This window comes from Lontra canadensis, unplaced genomic scaffold (assembly GCF_010015895.1).
Source record: "Lontra canadensis isolate GAN:19392208 unplaced genomic scaffold, GSC_riverotter_1.0 scaffold54, whole genome shotgun sequence".
Classification (NCBI taxonomy): Eukaryota; Metazoa; Chordata; class Mammalia; order Carnivora; family Mustelidae; genus Lontra; species Lontra canadensis.
The window spans coordinates 9769575-9795216 of record NW_022631048.1 but is presented as its reverse complement, the minus strand read 5'-3'; the positions used below and the strand labels follow the sequence as shown (position 1 = coordinate 9795216).

Here is a 25642-nt window from a genome sequence, read left to right as displayed (position 1 = left end):
AGCTTTCGAAGCCCCCATCTCACCAGAGGGAGCCTGACCTTGAGCCCCTCCCTCTTGGAAGCTGGGGAAGCATCTAAGATAATAGTCACCCCCAAAACTTTGGGAGGTTTTTTCTTGGATTTGCTGATTTTTTTTTAAACTTTGGAGTATCGGTTACTTCTTTGTGCTTAGTAATCAAAATAAGATATGAAGTCTTATTCAAAAAACTATTTTTTTCATGAGGTTGATTGAATAAAAGCTTTCAGGCTGGGTTTCCAGTCATCGCCTGCCTGGAACAGGTGAGCTCCTTGGAAAACCCTGACAGTCCAGAGGATTGCGGCTGTCAGAGGGTTCGAGGAAAGGCTGCTTTTCTTATGAGCCTTGATGCTTTCGGCATCCCATCAGGAGATAGCGTTTGACTCTGATCTTAGATAATGTGAAGTGAAGGACGGGAGCAGACGGCTGAGTTTGCAGGAGGCTGCATTTACTCAGGGGACCGGCGGTGGCGTGGAAGGCACCCTCTCTAACTTTTTAAGACATAAGAAATTTATGAATAGATCAACTGAAGTTAACCTCTTTCAAAACACCATTTGCTCGGCTCCGCCAAGGGAAGGATCGTCGCTGGACTCAGGAGCGGAAGTTAAATTAAGAGTTGAAAATTTTGTAAAACCTCCGTAAGCTCCCTGACTTGAATGATTGGCTCCTAAAGGAAACAGACCAGGGAACACGCAGATCACTTATATCATTTTAAATTTTATGTGACCACTTACTGGATTTTTCTTAGGGTGAAATACACTTGGCGCATACACATAGGGTCCTAACCATTTTTGAGTGTATGGTTGAGAGGGACCGAGTAGGTACAAGAACACTCAGATTAAGGACCAGTGAGAGCAGGAGAGACAAACAGTTCTAAGTTCTAAGAACCAAATATATTTGGCACCAGGGCTGTGTGTTACATGGCCAGAGCTCTGTGGTTCCAAGGCTGCCTTCCTCAGCCATCAGCTGTGGATCTGGGGCCTGACCATTGATCTTTCTGGGCCTTACTCTTCTTGCCTGTAAAATGGGGAGATCCCATTAAATTCTCAGTTAGCCTTCTTCAAAATCTGAGGTCTGTTTCTAGAATGGAAGGGTGTCAAGGCTTACTAGAAGAGAGGAAATCAGGCAGCAAAACAGTAATGATAATGTAATAGTCGTCCATTTGTGGCCAAACGCCAAGGTGATGTCCAAAGGATGAGAGGAAGATGATGATCCTTCAGAATAAAATCTGAACATTCAGACATTGCATTTTCCTGCCACAAGTAGACTAACGGATCCTGGAAGTAAGTGCCACAGTGTCCCATTTTGCCGGGAAGGAGGGACGTTGGAGGAAGCATATAAGCTTGACAGGTCAAGTGTACGACCAGTAGGATTGTTTTTTTATGGATTTTGTGTATATCCTTCAGGTAAATCAGGGGCTGCTTTTATGTCTCCCCATTTAATGAAAAACACACATTTCCAATGTTGAAAAATTGCATATAAAAGTGGTAATAACCTATTTGAAATATATGTTTCCAAAATGGACTGACCCATGTTTCAATAAGGATTTATCTACCCAAGATATTCGCTGCCATTTATTACTTACCATACCGAGCCCTCTAGCACAGTGATCTGAATTTCCCCTAAAACTGTACACATGGAATTTCGAAGACAAAATGAGCAAGAGACACAGACCACACACATTGGCTTTCTCTGCCATCTTAATACTGAAGGAACACTCTAGGATGGCAGCCCAGGCTGACCCAGGGGAGGGCAGGCTTTGTGTCCCTGAGACCTGGGATCAAGTTGCGTCTCCGAATCCGTTTGTGAACGTGACCCTGGGCTCTCAAGTAGGAGTGGTAATTCCTGCCTGGCCAACCTCTCAGAAAGGCTCTGGGCGAAAGAGGAGACAGCAGGGAGGGTAGACACACATCACGTACTCACGTGAACATACAAATGTCAGGCACTGAAGCCTTGACACCACCTCGGTTGGCTGTCTGGGTCAGTGAGCATATATGTCAGTGACACTTGTATTACCCCCTTGCCAGCCAGGATTATTTCTGTCTTGAAATGCTAATTTGTTCCCTTCGGTGATCAGATCACTGGGAATACCACAATGGTTTGTCCTTCTGTTCCCGTGCTTGGGAGATGAAGTCTTCCTGTGTGCAGTGAAGGCACTCGGGGTGTGGAGGGAATCCATAAAAGCACTTCAGGGCCAGTCCTACAAGCAGACATCCGGGATTCAGAGAGCAGGCAGTGGGCTGCTGGGGTGTGGACAGGGATGGGGGGGGTGGTCCTTGCTCACTTAGCTGTGCTGTGCCAGGTCTGGCTGAACCTGTGCCTTTTCATGCCCCGTCCCTCCCACGGTGCCCGGGACCAGCCCCCTCGGCGCAGAGGGACACCTAGACAGCCTCTCCCTACCTCAGTCCTTAGGTTGGGGCCGTTCTTTGGGATTTGGTAAAAACAAAGCCTGGCTTAGCTAAGATGTGGGAACGTTTAATTTTTCTGAATATAACTTTACCTAGTTAAAGGCTTGTTGGTCCTCTGTTGTAATTCCCTTTATGGAAAAAAAAAATGAGTTTCTTCGGAGCGTTTGGAAGAGGATCCATCAGGGGCACAAAGTGCTCTACGTCTCTTACGGGGACGAGCAGGAGACACGGGGTTGGGCCCCGACCCGCCATCTTTGGACTGTTTTGTCCCTCACTGTGATGACGCCGATCATCTCTGGTCCCAGGAGGCCCTGTGGCTGGGTGGGGACGTAAGTGCTGCAGGTGCCCCGGGGTGGGGGGGTTGCTTAGCGGAGAAGGAGGAACATGTGAGGACACCTATGAGCTCGATCGGTCACACGTACCCGTCTGGAATTGGGCCGCGTGGGTTTTGTGTGTAGCCGTCATCTACATCGGGTGTAGACGATTATGTTTGCCCATCGAATAGCAAACACGCATTTCCAATGTTAAAAAATGTCCTATACGAGCGATAATAACCAATTTGAAATCTATGTTTCCAAAATGGCCTTCCGAAGGCCATCTGAAGACCAGAAACACTGAGAAATCATCTTGGCAGGCAATGCCCGGGACGTGATGAACTACCTCACCGTGCTGGGGCCGAAAGCAAAGGTGGGAGGGACGAGGGGGGCGACCAGACACGGCAGGCTCGCGTCTTCCCGAATCCAGGCGTAGTTTTCACATAAAATGTGTCTGTCCATTGTAGGGGAGTATCGTGAGGGTGCCTAGAAGAACAGAGGAGAGGGCTGGCATTTTCAAAAAGGAGGAGTCATGTCTGGTGCTGTGTTCACATGCTGCTAAGTTCTGACTTAGAATAGGAGTGCACCTGCGCTATAAATCAGCCTGTTGCAGCCAAGCAAGGAGGGTGGGGAGGCGGACGGCCGTGGGACTGAGGGTGGAGGCTTCAGAAACGGTGCTGGAAAGACTGAGTAGCTTTTTGGAATAGAACTGACACTTTCAGCTCCTCGTCCGTTAGGATAAATTGCAGGCAGGAGAAGGAGTTCTACTCCAGACACCCAGCCATGGAGTCTGGGATGTGGACGGACTCCGCAGGATACAGCGTTGTCTCTTCAGTCATGGGAAGAAGGATCGCGTAGGGAAATAAAGACGGGCTGGACATGCTCCCCATGTCAGCACTTACCGCGGCATCTAGGTGTTCTGCAGTTAGAGAGCACTGATCTTCCAAGTTTGCTGTGTGTTCGGGGGTCGGGGGCTCTGGCTTGTCCCCCGTGTTGCCGGGATTCACGGTAGTACTCCTGCCTCTCACTTTGCGGTGCCAGCCGACGGCGTCGGACCACGATCATTTCCAGCTCAGACATGTCTGTGACTCTCAGCAGGCTGATGTCAGGACTGACTGAGGTAGTGGATTTGGGAGCCCTTGAGAAGTTAAGAGGACTTGTCAGAGGGACACAAGGGTTTCACCACATCCACCTTCTGGTGACAGGGGTGGTGCTCGTTCCCTTTGGTCATGGGAGATAATGTGCTGTCCCTAGGTGTCGTTAGCAGGTGGCTGTGGGCAGCCTCTGTCTGCTGGGAGAGTTGCCAGGGAGATTAGGAGTAATCCCTGAGAAGGGCCCGGTTCTGGTCGGCACGTAACAAATGTTAGATTTAACGCTGGACGCGACCCAATCCTTTCACTGTAAGCGTTTCTAAACTGGCCTCTCTAACTGTCTTTGACTTTAGTCATTAAAGAAGAAGCTAATCACAGTGAGATGGCAGAAGATCTGTGCAAGATAGGATCAGAGAGATCCCTCGTGCTGGACAGACTAGCAAGTAACGTCGCCAAACGTAAGAGCTCTATGCCTCAGAAATTTGTTGGTAAGAGTCAAACGTTTGCTGTCTCTTAAAAAACAACTGTGTGGGTGTTTTAGACTCAGCTGGTCCTTAGTTGAGAGTAGGAGAGAGAAAAAGAATCTCGTTTTTTTTTGTTTTTTTCTTTTTTAAAGCAAAAATTGGTAGGCTTTACATCTCTTAAATATTTTGGATTTTTTTCTGGTAGACTTCTTACGCAGAAGAAGTCTTCTCCGGGCAGTTTTTCCTCGGTATGGTCTTACAGCATCCCGGGCACCCAGGAGGTCTGCCTGTGGACACTATGCACTTCCGGGGGTGGCCGGATCAGTGCGCTGTGTTGGCCTGGTGTGGCCGGGGGCTCCCCGCACAGCCCATTCACCTGCTGCCTGAGCAGCCCCACTGAGCCGTAGAGGCTCAGAAGTTCATAACCCCTGCGTAGGCTACCTTGGATGGCAGAGCAACTGGCCAATGAGAAGGCCCAGGGAGGAGGGGGCACAGCCACGATGGCTGTGCTCACTGTGGGATCTCTGCCCATGCCAGGTGTTTTGAGGGATGAAGGGAAGAGCAAGGTGGCCTTTCCTCCAGGAGCTCGCTGTCCAGTGTAGACCGTATACAGAAGCACCAGCGGCCCTCATCAGGCCACACACTGCAAATGCAGGAAGAATGATTAGCTCGGTGTAGAGTTAGCTCGGTGTAAGAGTGGAAATGCCCTGGACTTGGGGCCCAACCTGAGGGTGTCAGCACACAGCCATGTGTTAATGCTGTCACCTGGGTGAAATTATTTGACCTCTCCAAGCCTTGATTCCATGCTTTATGTCCCTCACGTGGCTTTGTGAACATAAATTAACACCAAGGATGTGAAAACATTTAGAAACCCTCAGTGTAAAGGTCAACTATTATCAGTAGGATAATGTGGAAAGAGAATGCTAGGGGAAAGGTCATGTGCATGAAAAAGGACCTTGGGGGAGGGTCATTATCGGGAAAGAGGACCTTGGGGGTCATGGTCAGGAGAGAGGACCATGCGGGAAGGTCATGGTCAAGAAAGAGGACCATGGAGGGGAGTGGGTCATGGTCAGGAAAGAGGACCGTGGGGGAAGGTCATGGTCAGGAAAGACGATGATTAGTAAAATTTCAGGAAGCTGATAGTGACCTTGATGGGGAACTAGGATTTCAGCACATTATTAATAGTGGAAGATAGGGACAGGATTCTACACAGACATGAAAGTACAGGGATGTGGTGACACCAGTTGTATGGGCTGGAGCAGGGGTGGGTCACGTGGGACCTGACTGAAGAGCAGGGTGTGTTCCGAGCTAATTCATGTGCCCTCAGGGAAGCAAGAAAATTAAGTCCCAGTAAGCTCTGGCCACGGAGTCAGTGGCCTTTGGATGCTGAGGTAGGAAATGTCTGCTTAACTCAAGAGGCAGGAAAAAGCACTGGCATAATTTTAATGGGAGCCACATCTTAGAAAATAAGACCACAAGTGCCAGAAGGTGACTGGAAAAGGAGAGAGTCAGTGGTGTCAGGGAAGGAGGAGGAAGCCGAGCAGAGGAGTTTGGTGACAGGCATTGGGGGTCAGGGCAGGGACTGGGGGGTGGAAGCCGTGAGTCACTGCAGTTCTAGTAGAGGAGGGTGCCGTTTACAGAAATGATAAAGCCACTTTCTGGAAAAAGAGTTCTGGTTTTGATCTGCTCATCTTCAAGGGCTTTCTGAGGTCGAGGCCACATGGGAGCATGGAAAACGTGTGTTGGGAGAGGATGGGTCTATAATGGGGTTAATGGTTAATGAGGCATGGGGGTCCAAAGGACAGATGGGACAGCAGGAAGCAGGGAGGACAAAGGAGAGGCCACGTTCTTGGGGCTCCAGCCTCCCTTTTGCACTGAAGCCTCCGTTTGGATCAGATTTTAGAGGCTTGTCACAGGATTGGGGGGATCCAAACTGTGGGAGAGTTTGGGGAAAGAAGGATCCAGTTTCAAAAACTTTTGCAAGCCACTGGCTGGAGATGCCATGTGGGGAGTCACCCACATAATATGCAGGCTTAGACTGTGGGAGTGAGGGAGGCCCTGCATTTCCTGAGCAGAGCAGGAGCAAGGTCCTGAGCACAGAACAGGCTGTTGTGCTGGGATTTCAAGTCGCACTGGTCTAGGTGAGAACTCAGCACTCACAGGTGCTGAGCAGTGTGCAGGGTGCAGTGCACAGTGGGCGGGGTGCAGAGGTCAGCAGGCGGCAGGTGAGGCAGAGGGGCTGGGTAACCAGGAGCGGAGATGGAGCAAAGACCTGGTAACAAATGCGCCCGAGGGTTGTTAGTGGTCACTGACTTTGAGAAGCTGGGCACGACTTCTCCTTCACGTTGGGAAATTGTACAAGTCCTGCTGAGGATTTTATCAATGAATCTTTGCAACTCATGTTAGCTTTTGGAGGCTTCCAACCAAATGAGACTACCTGTGAACCTCTCCTGAGCCACCTGGGAGGAGGCTGCGAGTTGGGTATTATCTTCAGATTCAGATGCTTCTGTGTTCAAAACAACAACAACAAGAAGAAGACAAAAGTTCTAACCAAGCCAAACCGGGGTTAGAAAGAAGTCTGCAGGGAGAGAGGGACATAGGAGAGATGTGATGGGAACAGTAGGACAAGGAGAGAAGCGTAGAAACTGGAACAAAGGGCTCAGGAATGGCTGCATATTCTGTTAGGTGTTTTCCCAAGAATTTGGTGATTGATAAGTTATTTATAAAATAATGCCTCTTTCTACACCCAAATGCCTAGCTTGTCCTCACTTCATTGTGATAGGATTTCAGTCAGCCGCTTCTAACTTGTCACAGCTTCTCCATCGCTAAAATTAAAAAATAAATAAATAAATAAATAAGAAAAGAAGAGAGGGTGGGAGGGGGAGAGAGAGTGAAAAAGAAAGGAGGGAAGAAAGGAAGAAAGGAAGGAAGGAAGGGAAGGAAGGAGGGAGCGAAAGAAAAGGAAAGAAGGATCTCTTAGGGTCCTTCTTAACTTCTAGATGCTAATTTTATCCTTTATATAAATTTAGAAAGTGTGTAGGAACGCACCTGTTTTCATACATGATCATACACACGGGCCAGGGGTGGTGCTCTTGAAAGGCTCCAGGTCTGCATTCAAGAGACCTGAGTTCAGAACCAGCTCCAGCTATGATTGACTGGTGACCTTGAGCATGTCACTGGACTCAGTGTCCCCATCTGTGAAATGGATGTGATGCCTCCTGCCCTGCATCCTTCCCAGTGCTATTCTGAAGATCAAAGGGACAATGGGTGTGGCACTGCTCTCAACTCGAGAAAGCACTTAAAAAATGTAAGGTGACATTATTTTCCTGTGGTACATTGTTCAGAATGGTCTATAATTTTGTTTAATCCATACATGATCTATGATTAAAATTTTTACCTTGCACGTTGGCATGACTATAAGTAGGTATTGATTCTGCTGGCAACATTCCTTACCAATTGTGTCATCAAAGATCTCATCCTCTGAGATCACTGGATCAATGAAGCCCATCACAAAGGGGATAATAATGTTACATAACAATGCTACTCATTGTTCTTAGTCTGTTGGGCTGGGCGGATTACAGGGGGAAAGTGTTGTTTCTTGTTGTTGCTAGAGAGGAAGGGCGGGACAGAGGGAGAGGGGGAGAGAGAATCTCAAGCAGATTCCATGATGAGCACAGAGCCCAACATGGGGCTCGACCTCACGACCCTAAGATCATGAACTGTACTGAAATTAAGAGTTGGGTGCTTAACTGACTGAGCCACCCAAGCACCCTGAGAAAGCCTTTTAAATACAGAAGAGGAGATAGGGGAGAATAACAACGATCAATATTCCTGCTATCCATTATAATTATCTTGGTATAGTCTCTTTTTTTTTTTTTTTGAGGTAAAAACACAACCCTGTTGCATTATTAAAATGACACATGGTGAATATAAGGGATTTTAATAGAAAGATGAATGTTTTAGAATCACCCCCAAAACCCCAACATCCAGAAATTGCCAGTATTAGCAGTAGCTGAGCATTATTCTAAATATCTTTCTATCCATATCTATGTATGTGAGGGGCTAGATGATGAACAGGTGGATTGATAGACAGGTGTGAAATCAATGTAAAGATTCTATCATATTACAATTATTCAAATTGAAAGTATCACTTTTGTAGCTGTCTTAAATTTAAGAGGTAAACAAAAAACAAAACTGGAGGCATGGCTGATCTTCAAATAAATATTTTCTCACAAAAGATATTATTTAAAGGATTTTTCCAAGATTAGAAAGATATACTACTTTATTTAAAATGTAAAGACCTTCAAATCAGTGTTTTAATCCATTTGTTTCATTTAGGCAGTATGTACTGACCTGTAGCTTTGGGGAATGAGGACATGATTTTATTCCCCTGTGGCCAGTTACATTATTTTTACATGGTCTTGCCTCCTAATATTCACATTCTATTCCATAATCCTAATTCTCCCAGAAGTCTAGCTACTTATTGTTAATTCTATATTTAAACAGATTCAAGGCTCAGATTCAGTCCTTTTACTGCCATTTCTATTTATTTTGATTAATCTCATAACTGATTGGATTTAACATGAAAGGTGTTATAAGGAGCCCCTGGGTGACTCAGTCAGTTAAGCATTGGCCTTTGGCCCTGGTCGTGATCTCAGGTTCCTGGGATGGAGCTCCATGTTGGACTCTGCACTCAGTGGGGAGGCTGCTCCTCCCTCTGGCACTCCCCCTGCTTGTGCGCTCTCATTCACTCTGACAAATAAATTTTTAAAAAATCTTAAAAAGAAAGAAAAAAGAAGGTGCTATAGGTGTTCTATTTCCATGATTGCTTTGTGTTCAAGGTTGTCTACCTGCTGCCATTCTATCTTGACAGAGTGTGTGGTGCCATGATGGCATTGCTTTTTGAATGTTGCTGTGAAGATCTCTAAGGTCAATCTGATATTTTTTTTTTCTGAAAGGTGATTTCCATTTTCTTTCTGAATGCTTGAAGAGTTCTTTCTGTAACCTTAGAGTTAAATAGCCTCACTAGGATGTGTCTTGGTATTTTGTATTCCGAATAAAAATTTCCTGCCATTTTAATCTGGGGAATCCCTTTTTCTCTCTCTATTTCTGAGAAATTCTTTTCCTTATAGAGAATTTTTTGTTCCATCTGTTGTAATCTCTGTCAGGGATACCAGTTGTCCTGTGTTGGATAATTTGTCTTCCATATCTGTTAGCATTTCCTTAAGTTTTTTTTTTTTTTTTTTTTTGGTCTTTTTTCACATTCATTCACACTTATTATCTGGTGTTTTTCCTCTATGTCAATCATTCCACTTTTAGTAGCTTATGTTCTGTTACTCACTGCTTTTAAATCTGTGGATTCATTCTGTAATAAAACTTTTGGGGACCTCATTATGTTTCCCGAGATCTGACATCTCCTTTTTTCATCTCATTCTGTTGTTTTAGCATGCCATCTTTCAGTACTTGTTTTTATGGAGTCCATGTCACAAAGTAATTATGAGATACCTCTCTTCCTTGAGTTAAGCTTTTTTCCTAGGATGGGCTTATTGGTCTGTTTTACTTCCTTTCCTCCCTTGTATTGCTAGAAAATATTTTCACTGTAACCATGGCATTTCTTTTCATCTTGTTATTCTGCTTGGGCTGATATAACCTGATTGACATTTCGACATTCTTCCCACTGTATGTGAGACTTTTTTTTCTTTTCCTGTGAGAGCTATCAAATTTTCTAAATCCTGAAAGAATGCCAAGGATGGGTTGGAGGGGGGAGTTCAGGTGAGGCAAAGTGCAGTCTTTGTTAAAAGACTTTCTCTCTGCTCTCTCTCCCTCATTCTGAGATTTGGTTAAATGTCCTGAACTGGTTTTCATTGCACTTGGCTAGGGAGTGGTTCCCAGCCCCACAAGGGGACACCAGAAGCTTCTGGCCATTTCCCCTCATGACTCCTATCAAGAGAGCCAACTTCACTACTCACCTGTCCTGTCCCACCTGGTTCTTGCTAGCAAGATGTTTTCCACTGTTTTTTTGGTCAGAAGTGGAAGAAGATGTTTATTTGAATTGGTTCTCTACAAATATGAGGAGATTAGGGAGAATGCTGAGGATTTTGTTGACTCATACTTAACGTTTTTAGAGGTCAGACCTGTAGCCACCTTTTACCATATGTCTCAGGACAGAATTGCCTTTCCTTGGTCCTTGATTTTTTTTTTTAACTATTTCATTAGAACCCATTCTCTTTGGTTGATTGCCAAAGTGAACTGTGTGGGTTTTTATATTTCTCACTTTGTGGAGTATTGGGGAAGAGAAATTCTGTGGGTTTCAATATGCCACGGTAATCTGCAATATATGGATTTTTTTCTCCATTTGTTGTTGAGACCAAGTTTTAAAAACAATGGATTTTAATGGTTACTTGGGAAACCAGGGAATCACGACTTTGAGGAGAAGCAGGATGACTAGGTGGGAAACCACCATTTTTGGTGGGGCTATAAACACTTTGATACATACCTAAATCAGCCTCAAAGTCTGTGCCTCATCTTGTCCTTACCTGGGTCCCTACAAACCATCTGTTCCAGGGTTAGAGCAACAAGATATTTACCACCTCAACACCAGCACGAGGAGAACTCTGTGATGTTAGTAATGCTATCAGATTACTTCTTTGAACTCTCAATGGGGAGAAACACCACCTCTGTGTTCTCTGCCGTCCACCTCGTGGAGAGATTCCATCCATTCTGTTCCATTTCTGCAGTTGTGTGACTGGCCAGCAGCAAGTTTTCCTCTCTGTAATCTGAGGATCACACTGTTCCACTATCAGGGCATGTGCCCCTCCTGACCACCAGCAGATTAGACTGAATGCAGGCTGAGTCGTTTCATGATAAATCTCCTCTGCAAGCAAGAAATGAGACCAAAAGCACGATGGGGCAAAAGCCTGGGCAATTATCAGTGGTCAGAAACATTTTTCTAAAAGGGTTAGTTCCTAAGTTTTGAACTACCAGGGAGTTTGTTCTCCTGCTGGTAAGAGCTAGCAAGAGACCTTGATGTCAGGTGTCCGTGTGGGTGGTGTGTGGACCCTCCAGTGCCACGCCCTCACCAGAGGCCATTACCTGGAGTCTTGGGAGAGTCTCTAAATTCACTTACCTCTGCGTCTGTCCACCTGTTCTTCTGCCCGTTACCCAGAAGGGCACTTCCTTCAGATTCTTCAGGGGCTTCCCATTTTCCCCTGGACAGAAGCTTCCTCTCAGTCTAGTCCCATCGTCTGACTAGATGCCATTTCCACCTGGCCCTGCACCCAGGCTCTGGCCCCACCACCTTTAATCTGTCCCTCCGAAGCTCCAGGCTTCTTCTGCCCTTGCTTTCCCCTTGCTTCTCCCAGTGTGGGACACAAGCCCCACTCACCTGGCTGAGTCTTCCTAGGTCAGAAGCCCGTGTGACACAGCCTTCTGTTTTCTTCATCGAACTTCACAGCCTGGGGCACGCTGTTTGTGCAGCCCTGTCTTAATATCAGTCCCCTGTTAGCTAGCTTTTTACTAGCTCACCTGTCTGTCCCTCCTCTCTGGTCCAGGAGATACTCAGTGCTCAATTAAGATGTGTTAGAGGAAGAAAAGAAACAGAGTAAGGGGTAAAATGTAAACAGTTCGTGAGTGCCTCGGGGGCTTTGTTGTTTCATAAACCAGCCCTGAAAGGAAAGCAAACCAGAAAGTCCTGACAATAAAGTGCAAACAGCTAGAGAATTTGCTAATTAAGCCCTGGTTTCATACTGAACCTATAACCAATATTCTGAGAAGGTGCATTTTTTTTTTTTAAGATTTTATTTATTGGGGCACCTGGGTGGCTCAGTGGGTTAAAGCCTCTGCCTTTGGCTCAGGTCATGAACCCAGGGTCCTGGGATGGAGCCCTGCATCAGGCTCTCTGCTCAGCAGGGAACCCTGCTTCCCTCTCTCTCTCTCTCTCTGCCTGCCTCTCTGCCTACTTGTGATCTCTGTCAAATAAATTAAAAAAAAAATTAAAGTTAAAAAAAAAAGATTTAATTTATTTGACAGAGAGAGAGAGAGAGAAGGAACACAAGCAGGGGGAGTGGGAGAGGGAGAAGCAGACTCCCCAGTGAGCAGGAAGTCCCATGTGGGGCTAGATCCCAGGACCCTGGGATCATGACCTGAGCCAAAGGCAGATCCTTAATGACTGAGCCACCCAGATGCCCCAAGAAGGTGCATCTTGGTGAAAATATTTACTCAGCAGCCAGAGCTGGTCTCAGGGCTCACCATTCCCAGGCAGCAAGCTTGCCCGCAGCTGCAAATCCGGCTGCTGGACCAGAAGTTTCTTGAGGTGAAGCTCACGTGCTGAGAGTCCTCGGCAGTGGTCCCTCAAGCACCATTCGTGCCTCGTAGTTTTTGGAAAGATCAGATGAATGGCACCTTCTCCCCTGAGCTTCCTTGGTTTGCCTCCAGCCTCCCCACACATACCTCTGTGGCACGTGGCTCTGGGGCTGCCAGTGATGGAAAGGTCAGTGGAGCGGGAAGTGAGGAGGGTGTGGGTAGTGGACCCTGAGCATCTTTTTACTCTCAGAGCCCAAACTCAGTTTTCAGTAAACTTTAATGTCAATCATATCTTTTGACTAAATTTTATTCTGAGTATTAAAGTTATGAATTTAAAATTCCTTTTTTAAAGATTTTATTTATTTGACAGAGAGAGATCACAAGTAGGCAGAGAGGCAGACAGAGAAAGAGAGGGAAGCAGGCACCCTGCTGAGCAGAGAGCCTGATGTGGGGCTCGATCCCAGGACCCTGGGATCATGACCTGAGCTGAAGGCAGAGGCTTAATCCAGGCACCCCTGAATTTAAAATTCTATCATGTAATACTATTTTATCTATCTATCTATCTATCTATCTATTTGGGAGGGGGAGATTGCAAGCAGGGGTGGAGGGGCAGAGGAAAAGGGAAAGAGAGAATCCCAAGCAGGCTCCATATCCACCATGGAGCCCAATGTGGGACTCTGTCCCACAACCCTGGGCTCGTGTCCTGAGCGGAAATCAAGAACCAGATGCTTAACCTACTGATCACCCAGGTGCCCCCGTCTAGTACTGTTTTAAATAACTACATTGCATTCTGTCGTGAATAATTATACACTAATATACTTTGATTAAATTTACGAGAGATTCACTAGTTACAGCAAATCACTTGGAATGCTCTATTGAAAATACATCATTTAAATATTAATCTTAAGTTAAATATAGTAATGTCCGGTTATACCCTCCAGAGGAAGAGACGCAGGGAGTAGGTGAGCATTCGGTTGGAAGGTGTGCTGTTTATACTGACCCCCGTTCACTCTGGTTCAGGGGTTGGTTCTGTTTAAGTGTAGGCCCTGGGCAGGTCCCTCTGCTGGGTGACCACAGGCAGGGACGTCGCCACCTTCCCCATCTGGGAGGTGATTGTGCGGCTTGTCCTCTGCGGGAGGACTGGGACGCCCTGAGGTGGGGTGTCCCCCGCCCCTCCCCCCACCCGTGTCGATTTCAGCTGTCGCTGTCATGCACAGAGCTGATCTGGCCTCACTGACTGTCACCCGCCTCCCACAGGGGACAAGTGCCTGTCGGACATGCCCTATGACAGCAGCGCCAGCTACGAGAAAGAGAACGAGATGATGCAGACCCACGTGATGGACCAAGCCATCAACAACGCCATCAGCTACCTGGGGGCAGAGTCCCTGCGCCCGCTGGTGCAGACGCCCCCGGGCAGCTCGGAGGCGGGGCCGGTCATCAACCCCATTTACCAGCTCCACAAGCCCCACGCGGAGGGCCCCCCGCGGTCCAACCACTCCGCCCAGGACAGCGCCGTGGAAAACCTGCTGCTGCTCTCCAAGGCCAAGTCGGTGTCCTCCGAGCGGGACGCGTCCCCGAGCAACAGCTGCCAAGACTCGACGGACACGGAGAGCAATAACGGGGAGCAGCGGGGCCTCATCTACCTGACCAACCACATCAACCCGCACGCGCGCAACGGCCTGTCCATCAAGGAGGAGCACCCAGCCTACGACGTGCTGCGGGCGGCCTCCGAGAGCTCCCAGGACGCCTTCCGCGTGATCGGCACGAGCGGGGAGCCCATGAAGGTGTACAAGTGCGAACCCTGCCGGGTGCTCTTCCTGGACCACGTCATGTACACCATCCACATGGGCTGCCACGGCTTCCGCGACCCTTTCGAGTGCAACATGTGCGGCTACCACAGCCAGGACCGCTACGAGTTCTCGTCCCACATCACGCGGGGCGAGCACCGCTTCCACATGAGCTAAGCCGGCCGAGAGAGGCACGCGGGGCCCAGGCCCTCCCCTCCTGCCAGCAGCCCGGACTGGACCAGAACCTTGTGCTTTGATTTCTAGGTGGATTTTCGTTTCGTTTTGTATTTTTTTTTTAAGTCGGTTGGTTGGCTGGGGTTTGATTTGCTTTGGAACCCGAGATTTTTATTGTTAGAGACAAGGTTACATATGGACACCCCCACCCCCGCCCCCCAAACTGCTGTTACTAGATGTGCTCATAGACTGTTAGCCGAAATCCCCCTCTCCGCTTCCTAGAATTCCCCTCCTCCAAAGAGTTGCTCATTTTTAGAGAATGTTTGGTAAAAATAGGTCAGGGCATGGGAAGGAATGAGCTGTGCTAAGCGTCCCCTGTACCCCATGTGACTGCCAAGGCCCCAGATGCAGTGAGCACAGCCCTTGGTCCTCAGCCTGGCAGGTGCCCCCCGACACAGCAGGGCCAAGAAACCCAAGCCGGAGCGTCTGATCGCGTGCATCTAGGTCTGGAAGCCTGCAGTTTGTAAAAGATGTGATTGTAAGTCACAGCCTGAACAAAAAGTACATTGTTGGAGCAATGCTGGACTCCCCGGGCAAAGGGCACAAGGAGGGGTCGGAGGACCTGGTGGTCTCCATCTCAGTTTCCAAACTGCTGTAGCCTTTCTGAGCCTTCTCCAGCTTTGGGCAGGTGGAAGGCGCTCCCAACTCCACACTCCCGGAGGTCCGTCTGGAGACCTCCACCCTCTGCCTTCTCACATCTGTGCCTCTCATACCCAGAGTCCGACACTGCTGTTTGAACATCCATCGTGAAGTGCTGACCTTAATTCCTTTGAACCTCTCAAATGGTAACATTCCTCAGAAACCAAGGCTTTATTCCAGATTCCACACTCCTTCATTCCCTGGCTGGTTCCACTGAAAGCCAGAAGCCTGTTTCCCCTCCGAGGCCCAACCTAGACCCCATTTCAATGATGTCACTGGTTTGTTTGTTGGTACATTTCTTTCCCTGCCCTCACGCTGCATTATTCTTGTCCTAAAATCCATAAAAGGAGCATGCAGTATGATCAGTCGTTTTCAGAGCAAGGAACTGTGATGAGCAAAGCCCAGGAGATGTGGCTAACATGCTGAACCTACTTGTTAGAAACTAAACTTTGCAAAAGTCTTAAACTCCCCTGTAAGGACAGAGCAGCCCCTATGTGCCCACCCATAAATAGGAACGTCCTTTCTCACCCGGGGCTTGGAAGGTGCAGAGTGACCATGAAACCCGCCAGCGAGGTCTGACGGGAAAGAGGCAGGTGGTTCTGGAGTTAGAACCTTCCTGAGCCATGTTGCCGGGAGCCCCGCTGAGGTGTTTGGCCATTCTTGTCCCCACTGGAAGGGGTAGCCCTCAAGGTTAATCCTATCATTAAAGATAATAATCCCAACCACCTAGGCAAGTAAGAGCGGTACAGTTTCCAATGTTTACATGTCTTTGCCAAAACTGAACCAAGGTGAACATGAAAAAAAAAAAAGAAGAAGAAGAAAAAGAAAAATTGTCTATAAGCACCCCTGCATGTAGTCTAAATCTGGGTTTCTTAGTCACGGTGCCCTTGACATTTGGGGCTGGATCATTGTTTGGGATGGGGGAGCCCCCTGTGCCTTGCACAATATTTAGCATCAATCCAGGTCACTACCCAACAGATACCAGTAACAACCAAAAATCTCTCCAGATGTTGACGAATGTCCCCTGGGGAAGCAAGTCATCCCGAGTTGAGAACCCCTGCTCCACTTAAACCAGTTGAGGGTCTGAGAACCCTTCCCAAGAGCAAGGGTACTGGAAGAATTGTTCCCTCTGGGGGTCTAGCTCCTGACCTGTGTTCCTTTGTACTCACTGCAAATCCTATAAATGAAATAGTCCCTCTCATTCTTCAGAAGCAAATCTTCTCGTGTGCATTTGAGTTCTGTTGAAAGGACGGAGTCCACACATCATTCTTGAGGTGTGGGTGTCTTTGCTTATGAAAGGGTGTGGTGTTTTGAAACGGGAAACAGAGTCACAGGGATTGTGACTCAGGTGCTTGGATGCGCTGAGGCAGGTAGAGACAGGGCTGCTGACGGCTGTGATTCCACACGCTGTCACAGAGAAAGCTATATTTCATCCAAACGAACATGGTCAAGGTGAAAGACTTCAGAGATTTCTGGTTTGCTGGCAGTGAACCTGCCTTGTTCTTTTCCATCCATCCCACCCAGCCAGTTGGTGGAAAGGAGTTAGTTTTTCCCACCATGTGGCTTCAGACAAAGCTGAACCCCGAACTGTAAATAGTGACCACAGATGTTCTTTCCTAAAATGCTCCCCATCCCCTCCCCCCACCACTGCCTTTTCCAGCCAATGTAACCGTCTATTTACACACTTTTTCTTGTGGTTTTATATTGTAACACCATTTTTCTTTGAGATTATTGTGTTTAAGGTAAGGTCCCATAGAATGGCAACAAGTAATTAAATTATGTTACAAAGGTGGTCCTATTCTGTACCGAAAGCTGTTGACGTTTTCTCTTCTAGCTGGTTAAAGTAGGGTTTTGCATGACTTCACCTCTTTATGTCCTGTGGTCTGTTCTGTTGTTGGATAGTGTGAGTGTGTGTCTTGGGAACCGCTGTGTCCTGAAGGGTGCCTAGGCTTTATACACCCATCTTTAAAATAAACACCGGAGACAGTAGGGTCACTAGTTTTGGGTCGATGTGTCGATTACAGTAAGAAATCACTGCCCTTCCCCTCCTATCCCCATCACTGAGCTTCCCCCGACAGAAAGCCTGGACACCTGCTCCTCACCCAGGTCCCTTCTGTGACATGGACCTCAGAACATGGGCTGTCCTATTGGAAGGATCACTAAAAAGATTTGAGGTGTCATTGTTTTGCCACCAAAGGGTGTATCCCCACACCAGTCACTTCAGAGACTGGCATGTTCCACTTCCAATCGAGAAGCGTCCACAAAAAGAAATCGTAGAATCTTTATTGACAAAGGAAGCTACTGTTAATGGAGATGTGAGTTTGGGGTTTTTTTTGGGGGGGTTCTTTTTATTTCTGTGGGGTTTTTTTTCTTGATTTGTTTTGATTACCGTGTAGCTCTCATAGTGTGGTATTTTTGCCAAAATAGAAGCGGAATCAGATGGACTTGCAGAGACAAATCACGAAGCAAATGTATTTCTCTTTACCTGCACTTTTTGAGTTTCAGCAATAAGGAAGGGCCAACTGTACTTACAATCCAGTCAACTTTCATTCAGCTCAGCGTGTGTGTGTGTGTGTGTGTGTGTGTGTTTAACTTTAAAATGAACCACAGTCAGATCTATTTAAGATGGACAGGCCTCAGAAGAAAGAAGCACATCCACACGTGGGTATGGTCGCCTTCACTGTGAACAGATGTAACCAGGTATTAATATGCAATATTGTTTCAAATACTTTCTAATACACTTTTTTACAATGTTGTCTGTGGGGATCCTCAAGATCCAATTTGCTTGCATCCCAGTGCAGCTTTAGGTCTCCGAACGCCATTCTGGAAAATACGTGTACAGGATTGTAAATGAGAAAATGCACTTGTATTTCCCAACCGCCTTCTCTGGTGATGTTAAATTATTTCTGTTTAGCTGTGAACAAGGGGTAGCGTACCCCCTGGAGGAATAGAGGATCCTTTTGTACACATTTTGAAAATGCTTCTTCTGTAGTGATAGAACAAATAAATGCAACAAATACTTTGTTCCTTTCCCGTGAAGTCCGGGGGCCCGGAGGCGAGGCCACCTGCTGCAAACCCCTCCCCGCCGGAGGAGGGGGCGGGCCTTGGGGCGGCTGAGCCCGGGTGGGGAGCCACGTGACCATGGGCATGGGTGGTTTTCACAACACAGCAGTGTGGCTCGGCGGCACACTGACCTCTCTGCGGCTGCGCTGGGCTTGGTGGGGGCGAAGTCTCGGTCTTTGGCTTCAAAATGTGGATTTGAGGCAGGCGGAGGTGGCGAACAATAATCGGTGCGCCCCACACTCTTCACAGCCCACTGCATGATACCGCGGGAGGCGGGTCCGCGGCTGTGGGGGCGCGGGAGACAGTGGCTGACCACAGTGGCCACGTGTCATGACCCTACAAAGCTGCGCTCTCAGACCAGGGCCAAGCGGTGCCAGAAGGCTCCTGTCCTTTTTGGAGAGAGAACCAGACTTCAGGTTCACACCTAGTGAACAAGATGGGGTAGGCCAGGTCTGCATGGTGCAACATTTGACTGGAGCAAGGTGAAACGCTAGTGGAATAAGCAGACCGCGCTCTTCCCCGTCAGCCCCGGCCGTCAATTCCCAAAGGAGACTTTCAAAACCAGCCCCTGACAAGGCAGCATCTTTTGAGGAAATGTTCAGCCTCCTCCAGTAAGCTCACTTCTGGAGCGTGTTGCTCGGACTGATGTGATGGGACGTGCTAGAAATCGTTTCGACCATGTTACAGCTGTGCCTTGTTATTTCTCGGTGATCACAGATCCGGAGAATCAGGAGTATCTGGACTTACTTACAGATAAACCGAGAGCAGCCCAAGGGAGGAAAGTCACTCAAAAGGATGAGTTTGATGTGAGAGTGACAAACGTGTCTGTGTGCATCCGTGCAGCTCACAGCCTTACAAAGCTTAATAAATGAAACCTGAAGGAATCGAGAGGCAAATCATTGCTGGCACTAATCCCTCCCAGACGTCTGGTCCCCAGCTCTCAGTTGCACACTGGAGTCTCATCCTGGAGCCCCAAATGAGGCCAGTGGGTGAGAGGTTTCCAATCTCAGTTCCAAGAGCCATCGGTAGGACGATAAACTCCATTTCTTGGTTTTCACCAAGAATCCTAAGAATGATTATCTCAGCTCATCGTCTGACACTGAACCTTTAGTGTTCCTGTGCTGTCCCTGGTCCCTACACCCTTCAAGTCCATGGTGCATCTACCTCATGGGCCCGAATGATGAGTCCCACTCTGGGAAGGCTGCCCCGGAGGGGGTCCACCTTTGTGGGCTGACAGTGAGGTGTGCCTGGCGAGCCCCAGGAGGACAGCACCGGATTTTAGGTGGGATGAGGCAAGGTGGGAAAAGCTGGCGGCAGGAGCAGAGGACCGGAGGCCAAGTAGACGTGATGTGTTCTTGGTGCCCTGCCACTGTTCCCAGCCCCTGGAGCAGCTGTGAGCACCCCTACCCTCTCTGTATTCCACGGGGAGCCCCCAGGGCTGCTGCTGAGTTTTTCTGCATGATTTTATCATTCCTGCTGGAAACTGCTGCTCTTGAACCCTTTGCTTCTCTTCCCGATGAGGGCCATAAATATACAAGTCCACATACACACACACACACACACACACACATATATATATATACATATATATATAAGATTCTATTTATTTAAGAAAGAGAGCAAACAAGCATGAACGGGGGGAGGGGCATAGGAACAAGCAGACTCCCACTGAGCTGAGTGAAGATCCTGACGTGGGGCTCGATCCCAGCACCCTGAAATCATGACCTGAGCCAAAGGCAGGGGCTTAACCCACTGAGTCATCCAGACACCCCAAAGTTACTCTATATTTTAAATGTTAGGGTGAAACACTAACATTGGGGGAGCTAAAGACCGGATTGCAGATCCAGAGGCCAAAGATCCCTGATCCCATCGCTAATTAATTAGCCATATTATTTTATCAAAATTGAACATCTTGGAGGTTTTGTGACTCCTTGGTGAAAGCATGCATTTTCATCAAAAACACATGGACTCTCAAGGAACAGAATCCCCATCGCAGTTTCTAAAAGTCCTGTGCTTTTTTTTTTTTTTTTTTGTTTTTTGTATGGCTTCTCAACTCCAAACACAGAGCAAGGCACAAGAGGAAATTCAAGGGACCCAGTGATTGGTACAAGACTGGGGGTTGGGGGGGGGTGAGTTCCTCTGCAGGCCAGGATCTGCTCGATGCCTCTGGGTTTTCTCTGCACCAGAGTCTAGAGTGGCATCAGGTGGCACAGACCCCGCCTGCTCAGAGATCATGCCAAAGCATTACTGTTCCTTGCTCTGCCTGTTTCATGGCAGTCTTACCTGCCTATCTCCAAATGCCCTGACCCTCAAGCCATCTAACAGGAGAAAGTGGAGTCCCTTGGCTCTGAGGATGACAGTGCTGCCTCACAGCCAGGCTCCTGTCCTCTCACTAGCCTCTCCTGCCCTGAACCCAAATTCCCAATCCCCAGCTGCCTCAAGGCTTCCTTGTCCTCCATCCCCTGCCCTGGCACCAGTGTTTCCAGAGATCTCCTGTGACCCTGGCTTTCAAATGCAGCTCAGAATCACCTGGGAGGTCATTAAAAATGCAGTTTCCAGAGCACTGGTCCTGATCATTCTGGAACTGGAGGTCTGCATGGAGTCCACCCACCAGGCATCGGACCAGCTCCCCCAGACCAATGAAGCGGATTCCCCATCCTGTTTCTCCCCCCAGCACAGTTCACAGCTTAGCCCTCTTCCTCTGCCCAAACTTATTTTTTATTTTTAAGAGAGGAAGAACAATCATGATTCTCTCTTCCCCTGGAGTCTGAAACAACTCAGAGACAAGAGGATCAGAGAGTGGAAAACCAGAATAAATTGCTATGTTACCCATACAACCTAGATTAGAGGACACACTTCAGTGCATGACCACAGCAGTCTTGCTAAACCCTTTGCCCCGAATTAGACCAGTGTGCTCCCCTGGACACAGGCAGCATTTAAGTTCACGCACTCCCAGGAAGACTGAGCCCTGGCCCTGTGGGAATGGGGGACAGGAGACTCAGCAGGCAGCACAGCCCAGCAGAGCTAAAGTGTGCTCAGTTCTTGCCCCCAGAAGAGGGTGAAGAGGTGACCAAACATTGGATGGCACAGAGGGGAGATGCAGTGTCCCTGGCGGCACGGAGGGGAGATGCAGTGGGAAAAGGGAGGACAGGAGGGCCTAGGCATGTCCTGGTGGGGATCAAGCTACTAACCTTGGAGGGGAGTCCAGATAAGAGGGAAGCAAAGAGGACAGGGATTGGATTCTTGCCACTAGGATGTGATTTCCATGAACAGAGTGGTTTGGGATTTTTTTTTAAAGATTTATTTATTTATTTATTTATTTATTTATTTATTTTAAAGAGAGAAGGAGAGAGCATGAGTTAGTTGGGGGAGAGGCAGAGGGAAGGAAAAGAGCATCTCAAGTCAACATCCCACTGAGTGTGGAGCCCAACCTGGGGCTCAGTCCCACCACCTCAAGATCATGACCTGAGTTGAAATCAAGAGTAGGACATTGACTGAGCCACCCAGGCGCCCCTGGGATTTTTTTTTTTTTAATGTACCAAGTGCCACATCCTCGGTGGCGTGGCAGGGCCTGGAATAGGTTGGGGGCCTGCTCTGGTCTGAGCGGTCGTGTCCCCTCAAGTCCTTGTGCTGAAATCCCAGCCGAGCCTTCAGAAGTGAGATTAGGGCCCTCATAAAAGGGGCCCAGAAATATTCCTGTCCCCACCTGAGGACACGGCATGAAGGTACAGCCCAAAAAAGGGCCCTCAGTCCGACTCTGATCTCACAGGTGCAGCTTCCAGAACTCTGGGAAGTAGTTTCTGTTGTTTCCAAGCTCCTGGAGTCTGTGCCATGTTGTTACGGTGGCCCCATGGGTGAAGGTGGAGCTCCACGGACATAGGCTACATTATCCTCTATTTAAGGCGACTTAATCCACTGCTCATTGCAGGAATAACAGTCTCCGATCCTAGAGGACCCGTTAAGACCACAGAAGGCTCGAAGTGGGGAGTGTGGTTTTGGTCTTATCTAAGCGACAGGATGGTGAGAACAGGTGAGCTGTAGGGAGAGGTCCAAGACCTGAGCGTCACCGACACGTGGATGGCTGATGGTAAGGAAAGTGACAGATGTACCTTGTGCCTCAGGAGGGACAGGGGGAGAAAGAGCCCACAAAAGGAAAGCCAGCTGTGTGCAGCACCCCGGGTTTTCTCGGTGCAGAAAGAGAGGCAACAACTGGGTCGAAGAAAGCCGTGGAAATGAGAAGGGGCAGAGAAGGAGCTGCTGCCTGAGGGTCCAGGACATCCACAGGGACATTCCTGAAGCACCCCCACGGGGGTCTGGCAGAGGAGAAGATAGGAACCCTGTACACTACAGGCCTCAGGCCTTGGCTACGACTTGCTGCTTTAAAAATGGCAAGTGCCGGGCAGTATTTCCTAGGGACACAGGTACAGACCTTGTGGTGAAGTCCCCTTGCTTGTCCCCTCCCTGCTCAAGAACCTTCCCAAGTGTCCCTCCTCCCCGGCAGCAGGGCGCTGGCCCACGGAGCAGATGGGCTGTGGCTACCCAGTGAATCGGCACGACGGGAAGCAGATGCAACCACCAAGGTCCCTGTGCACAACTGGGAACCAGCCAGTTGGGGAGGAAATTTGCATAACAAGGATAATTTGGTACCAAAACTGTCCCTTGAAGTGAACTACATGGATCTCGGTACAGCTAACAAATTTCACTTCTTCTTTCCCATGTTTTGTCAGACCAACTAGATGTGACATTGAGCATGTGAATTGTCCCAAAATGTTCTGCCTGTCCCTCCGTGGGTCAGCTCCAGGCCTCCCTTCTGTGCTGCCCATCCCTGAGCCTCCTATGCAGGGGTCCCCTCCCTGCATGTCCCCCAGCACATGCACCCACACCTACACATAGCAGGGTGGGCCCAGGCCCTCCAGAGTCCTGTTGGCCGCTACGCTGGGCTGGCCTCACCTCTGGGGCATCTCAGCCCACCCGGCACCTGCGGCAGCTTCCTCATCACATCTCCCTCCCGCTTCCTGTGGGCGAGGGCAGGCCAGGCCCCACAGCAAGGAGGGTCTGTGGTTTTGGGGCCCTCATCTGATTCCCCTTTCAGGGCCTCCTCCCTCTGGGTGCTGCCACTCACAAGATCGGCTGTGGGTCCCCCCTGCCTACACCCAGATCCTATCCCTAAAAGCAGGAGGATGCCATTTCAAAACTGTGGGTGTGCCGCCCAGTGGGAAATCAGTTGCATGTTTATATCCAGTGTGAGTTTGGGAGGTCTGCCGCCACCACTGCAACCCTGAGAGGTCAGGGAGCCTGGTCTAGGCTTCAAGTCCACTTCCTCCAGAATGGCATCCAGGCGGACCACCACGTGACTCCATGTGGTTCCCTCCAGCCTCACTGCTGCTGAACTAGTCATTCAATAAGCCTGAGCTCATTGTACTGAGCTGGTTTGTAGAACTCTCTCAAGACCAGGTCTCTGCGCTCCTGGAGTCCTTGCCTAAGTCCATGCTGTGGGCTCTCAGGATGCTGTGTGTCAAGTGTCCTCCTCCTCCATCAGATTGTGAGCTTCTGGAGGGCAGACATGCTGCTGCCATCATCCCCAAACCTCCAATAGCAAACAAAGTCAGGCACTCACAGTTCTAAGAATGCTGTGTGATATGTGGAATGGGCCTTCAATTCTGCTTCCTGGGCTCCTTGAGGTCTTATCTTGCCCTAGATGGTGACCTGAATCCCTACCCCGTGACTCCTCTTTCTAAAGCCTCTTCTCATCTTTCCACTTGCTTCAGGGCCATTGTCATTCTCCCTGGAGACAGGCACAAGGCAATGGGACCCAGAGCCCAGGCTTCTGGGGTCTCTGAGTCTTTCCAGGAGGGTCCTGTCTTGCATCCTAGCATTTTGGCCCTTGTAAGGGGGTCCCGTCCTGAGCGGAAGCTGCTGAGGAGCAAGAGGGGCTGAGAAGCAGGGACGGCAGCCTGCCAGGATCCTCTGGAACAAGTGCATCTCAGTCAAACCTTGAGAGACAAAGGCAGAGAAGAGAAGCAGAGTCATGCAAAGTATCCAGTCAAAACCAGAGAAGACAGAAAGAGTGGAAGACAAAAAAGAAGTGATGGATGGACAGATGGAAGGAAGGAAGGAGTGAATAAATGGAAAGAGTAAGAATGTAGTGGACACTAATCCAATTGTATCAATACTTTAAGTGTCATTTGTCTAAATGCAACAATTAAAGGGGCACCTGGAATGGTGCTGTCGGTTAAGTATCTGACTCTTGATTTTGGCTCACATCAAGACCTCAGGGTCCTGGGATCAAGCCCTGCCGTGGGCTCTGTGTTCAGCAGGGAGTCTGTTTGAGAGTCTCCCCCCTCTGTCCCTCCCCCCATGTGCGAGTTCTCTGGCTCTCTCCCAAAATAAATAAATAAAATCTTTTTAAAAAAATAAACAAAGGCACCAATTAAAGCACAGAGTTTATCAGAGTGGACCCACAAACAAGCCCCAACTATACATTGTTTGCAAGAATTCCCGTTTAGATATAAAGACATGTAAGCTAAAAAGAAAAATGTGGTGAAAGACACCGTGTTAGCACTAATCCAAAGAAAGCAGGAGTAGCTATATTAAGCTTTCAGACAGAACTGATTTCAGAGCAAGGACAGTTATCAGGGACAAAGAGGGGCCTTACCTAATGATAAAGGGGTCTATTCTTCAAGAAGATGTACCAAGCCTGTATATGTGTGGGCTTAACAGAGCATCATAGTATCAGCCAAACTGATAGACATGCAAGGGGGAAGAGACGAAACCATGCTTGCAGTCAGAGGCTCTCAGAACCAGACAGATCCAGCAGGCAGAAAATCAACAAGGACACAAGGAGCCTGCAAGACAGAAGGGGTTATTGGAGTGAAGAAAGACAGCAAAAAAATTCAAGGCAAAAGGACAGCACGCATACAGGTACAAGAGGCTCGAGTGTGGAAGTGGTGTTTAAGGAAAGTCTGGGTCCAGAGTTTGGCTAGAGAGTCCTGGGATGGCTTTCTGGGCCTGCGGCCTCCAGCTAGCCCTGCCGTGGGGTGGGGGATAAGCAGGAGGGGGAACCATGTTTAGCTCCAGAAGCATCCTCTCAGCACCAAAGCTGAACAGGGCCCAGAGTGGAGTGGAAAATGAGCCCTGTTGTGATTCCGGAACTGCCAGGCTGCTGGGGAGGAAGGGCAGAGGTGGGTGTGTGCACCAGTTTCAGGTAGTGAAACTAAGGCCAGGGAAGCAAAGTGACTTTTTCAAGGTCACAGAGAGTCACCCTTGAGCATACTTCCTAAAGACCATTATGCATAATAGAAAATGAAGAATGGAACAGAGTGTTTT

The 25642-nt window shown here is 48.6% G+C and overlaps 1 protein-coding gene across 11 annotated transcripts in view; it reads left to right on the top strand.

Moving 5' to 3' along the window:
• IKZF1 (IKAROS family zinc finger 1) overlaps positions 1-16465 on the top strand; it is a 92216-nt gene extending 75751 nt beyond the window's left edge. For 6 of the 11 annotated variants that reach the window (XM_032875000.1, XM_032875001.1, XM_032875005.1 and 3 more), the window contains 2 exons: positions 4182-4316; positions 13851-16465. In XM_032875000.1, coding sequence (XP_032730891.1) covers positions 4182-4316; positions 13851-14557 — 842 coding nt within the window. In that variant the 3' untranslated portion in view covers positions 14558-16465. Of the gene's footprint in view, positions 1-4181; positions 4317-9165; positions 9198-13850 lie in introns of those variants that run through there. The other 5 variants (XM_032875008.1, XM_032875006.1, XM_032875009.1 and 2 more) reach the window with 3 other exon arrangements.
• Positions 16466-25642: the final 9177 nt, after the last annotated feature.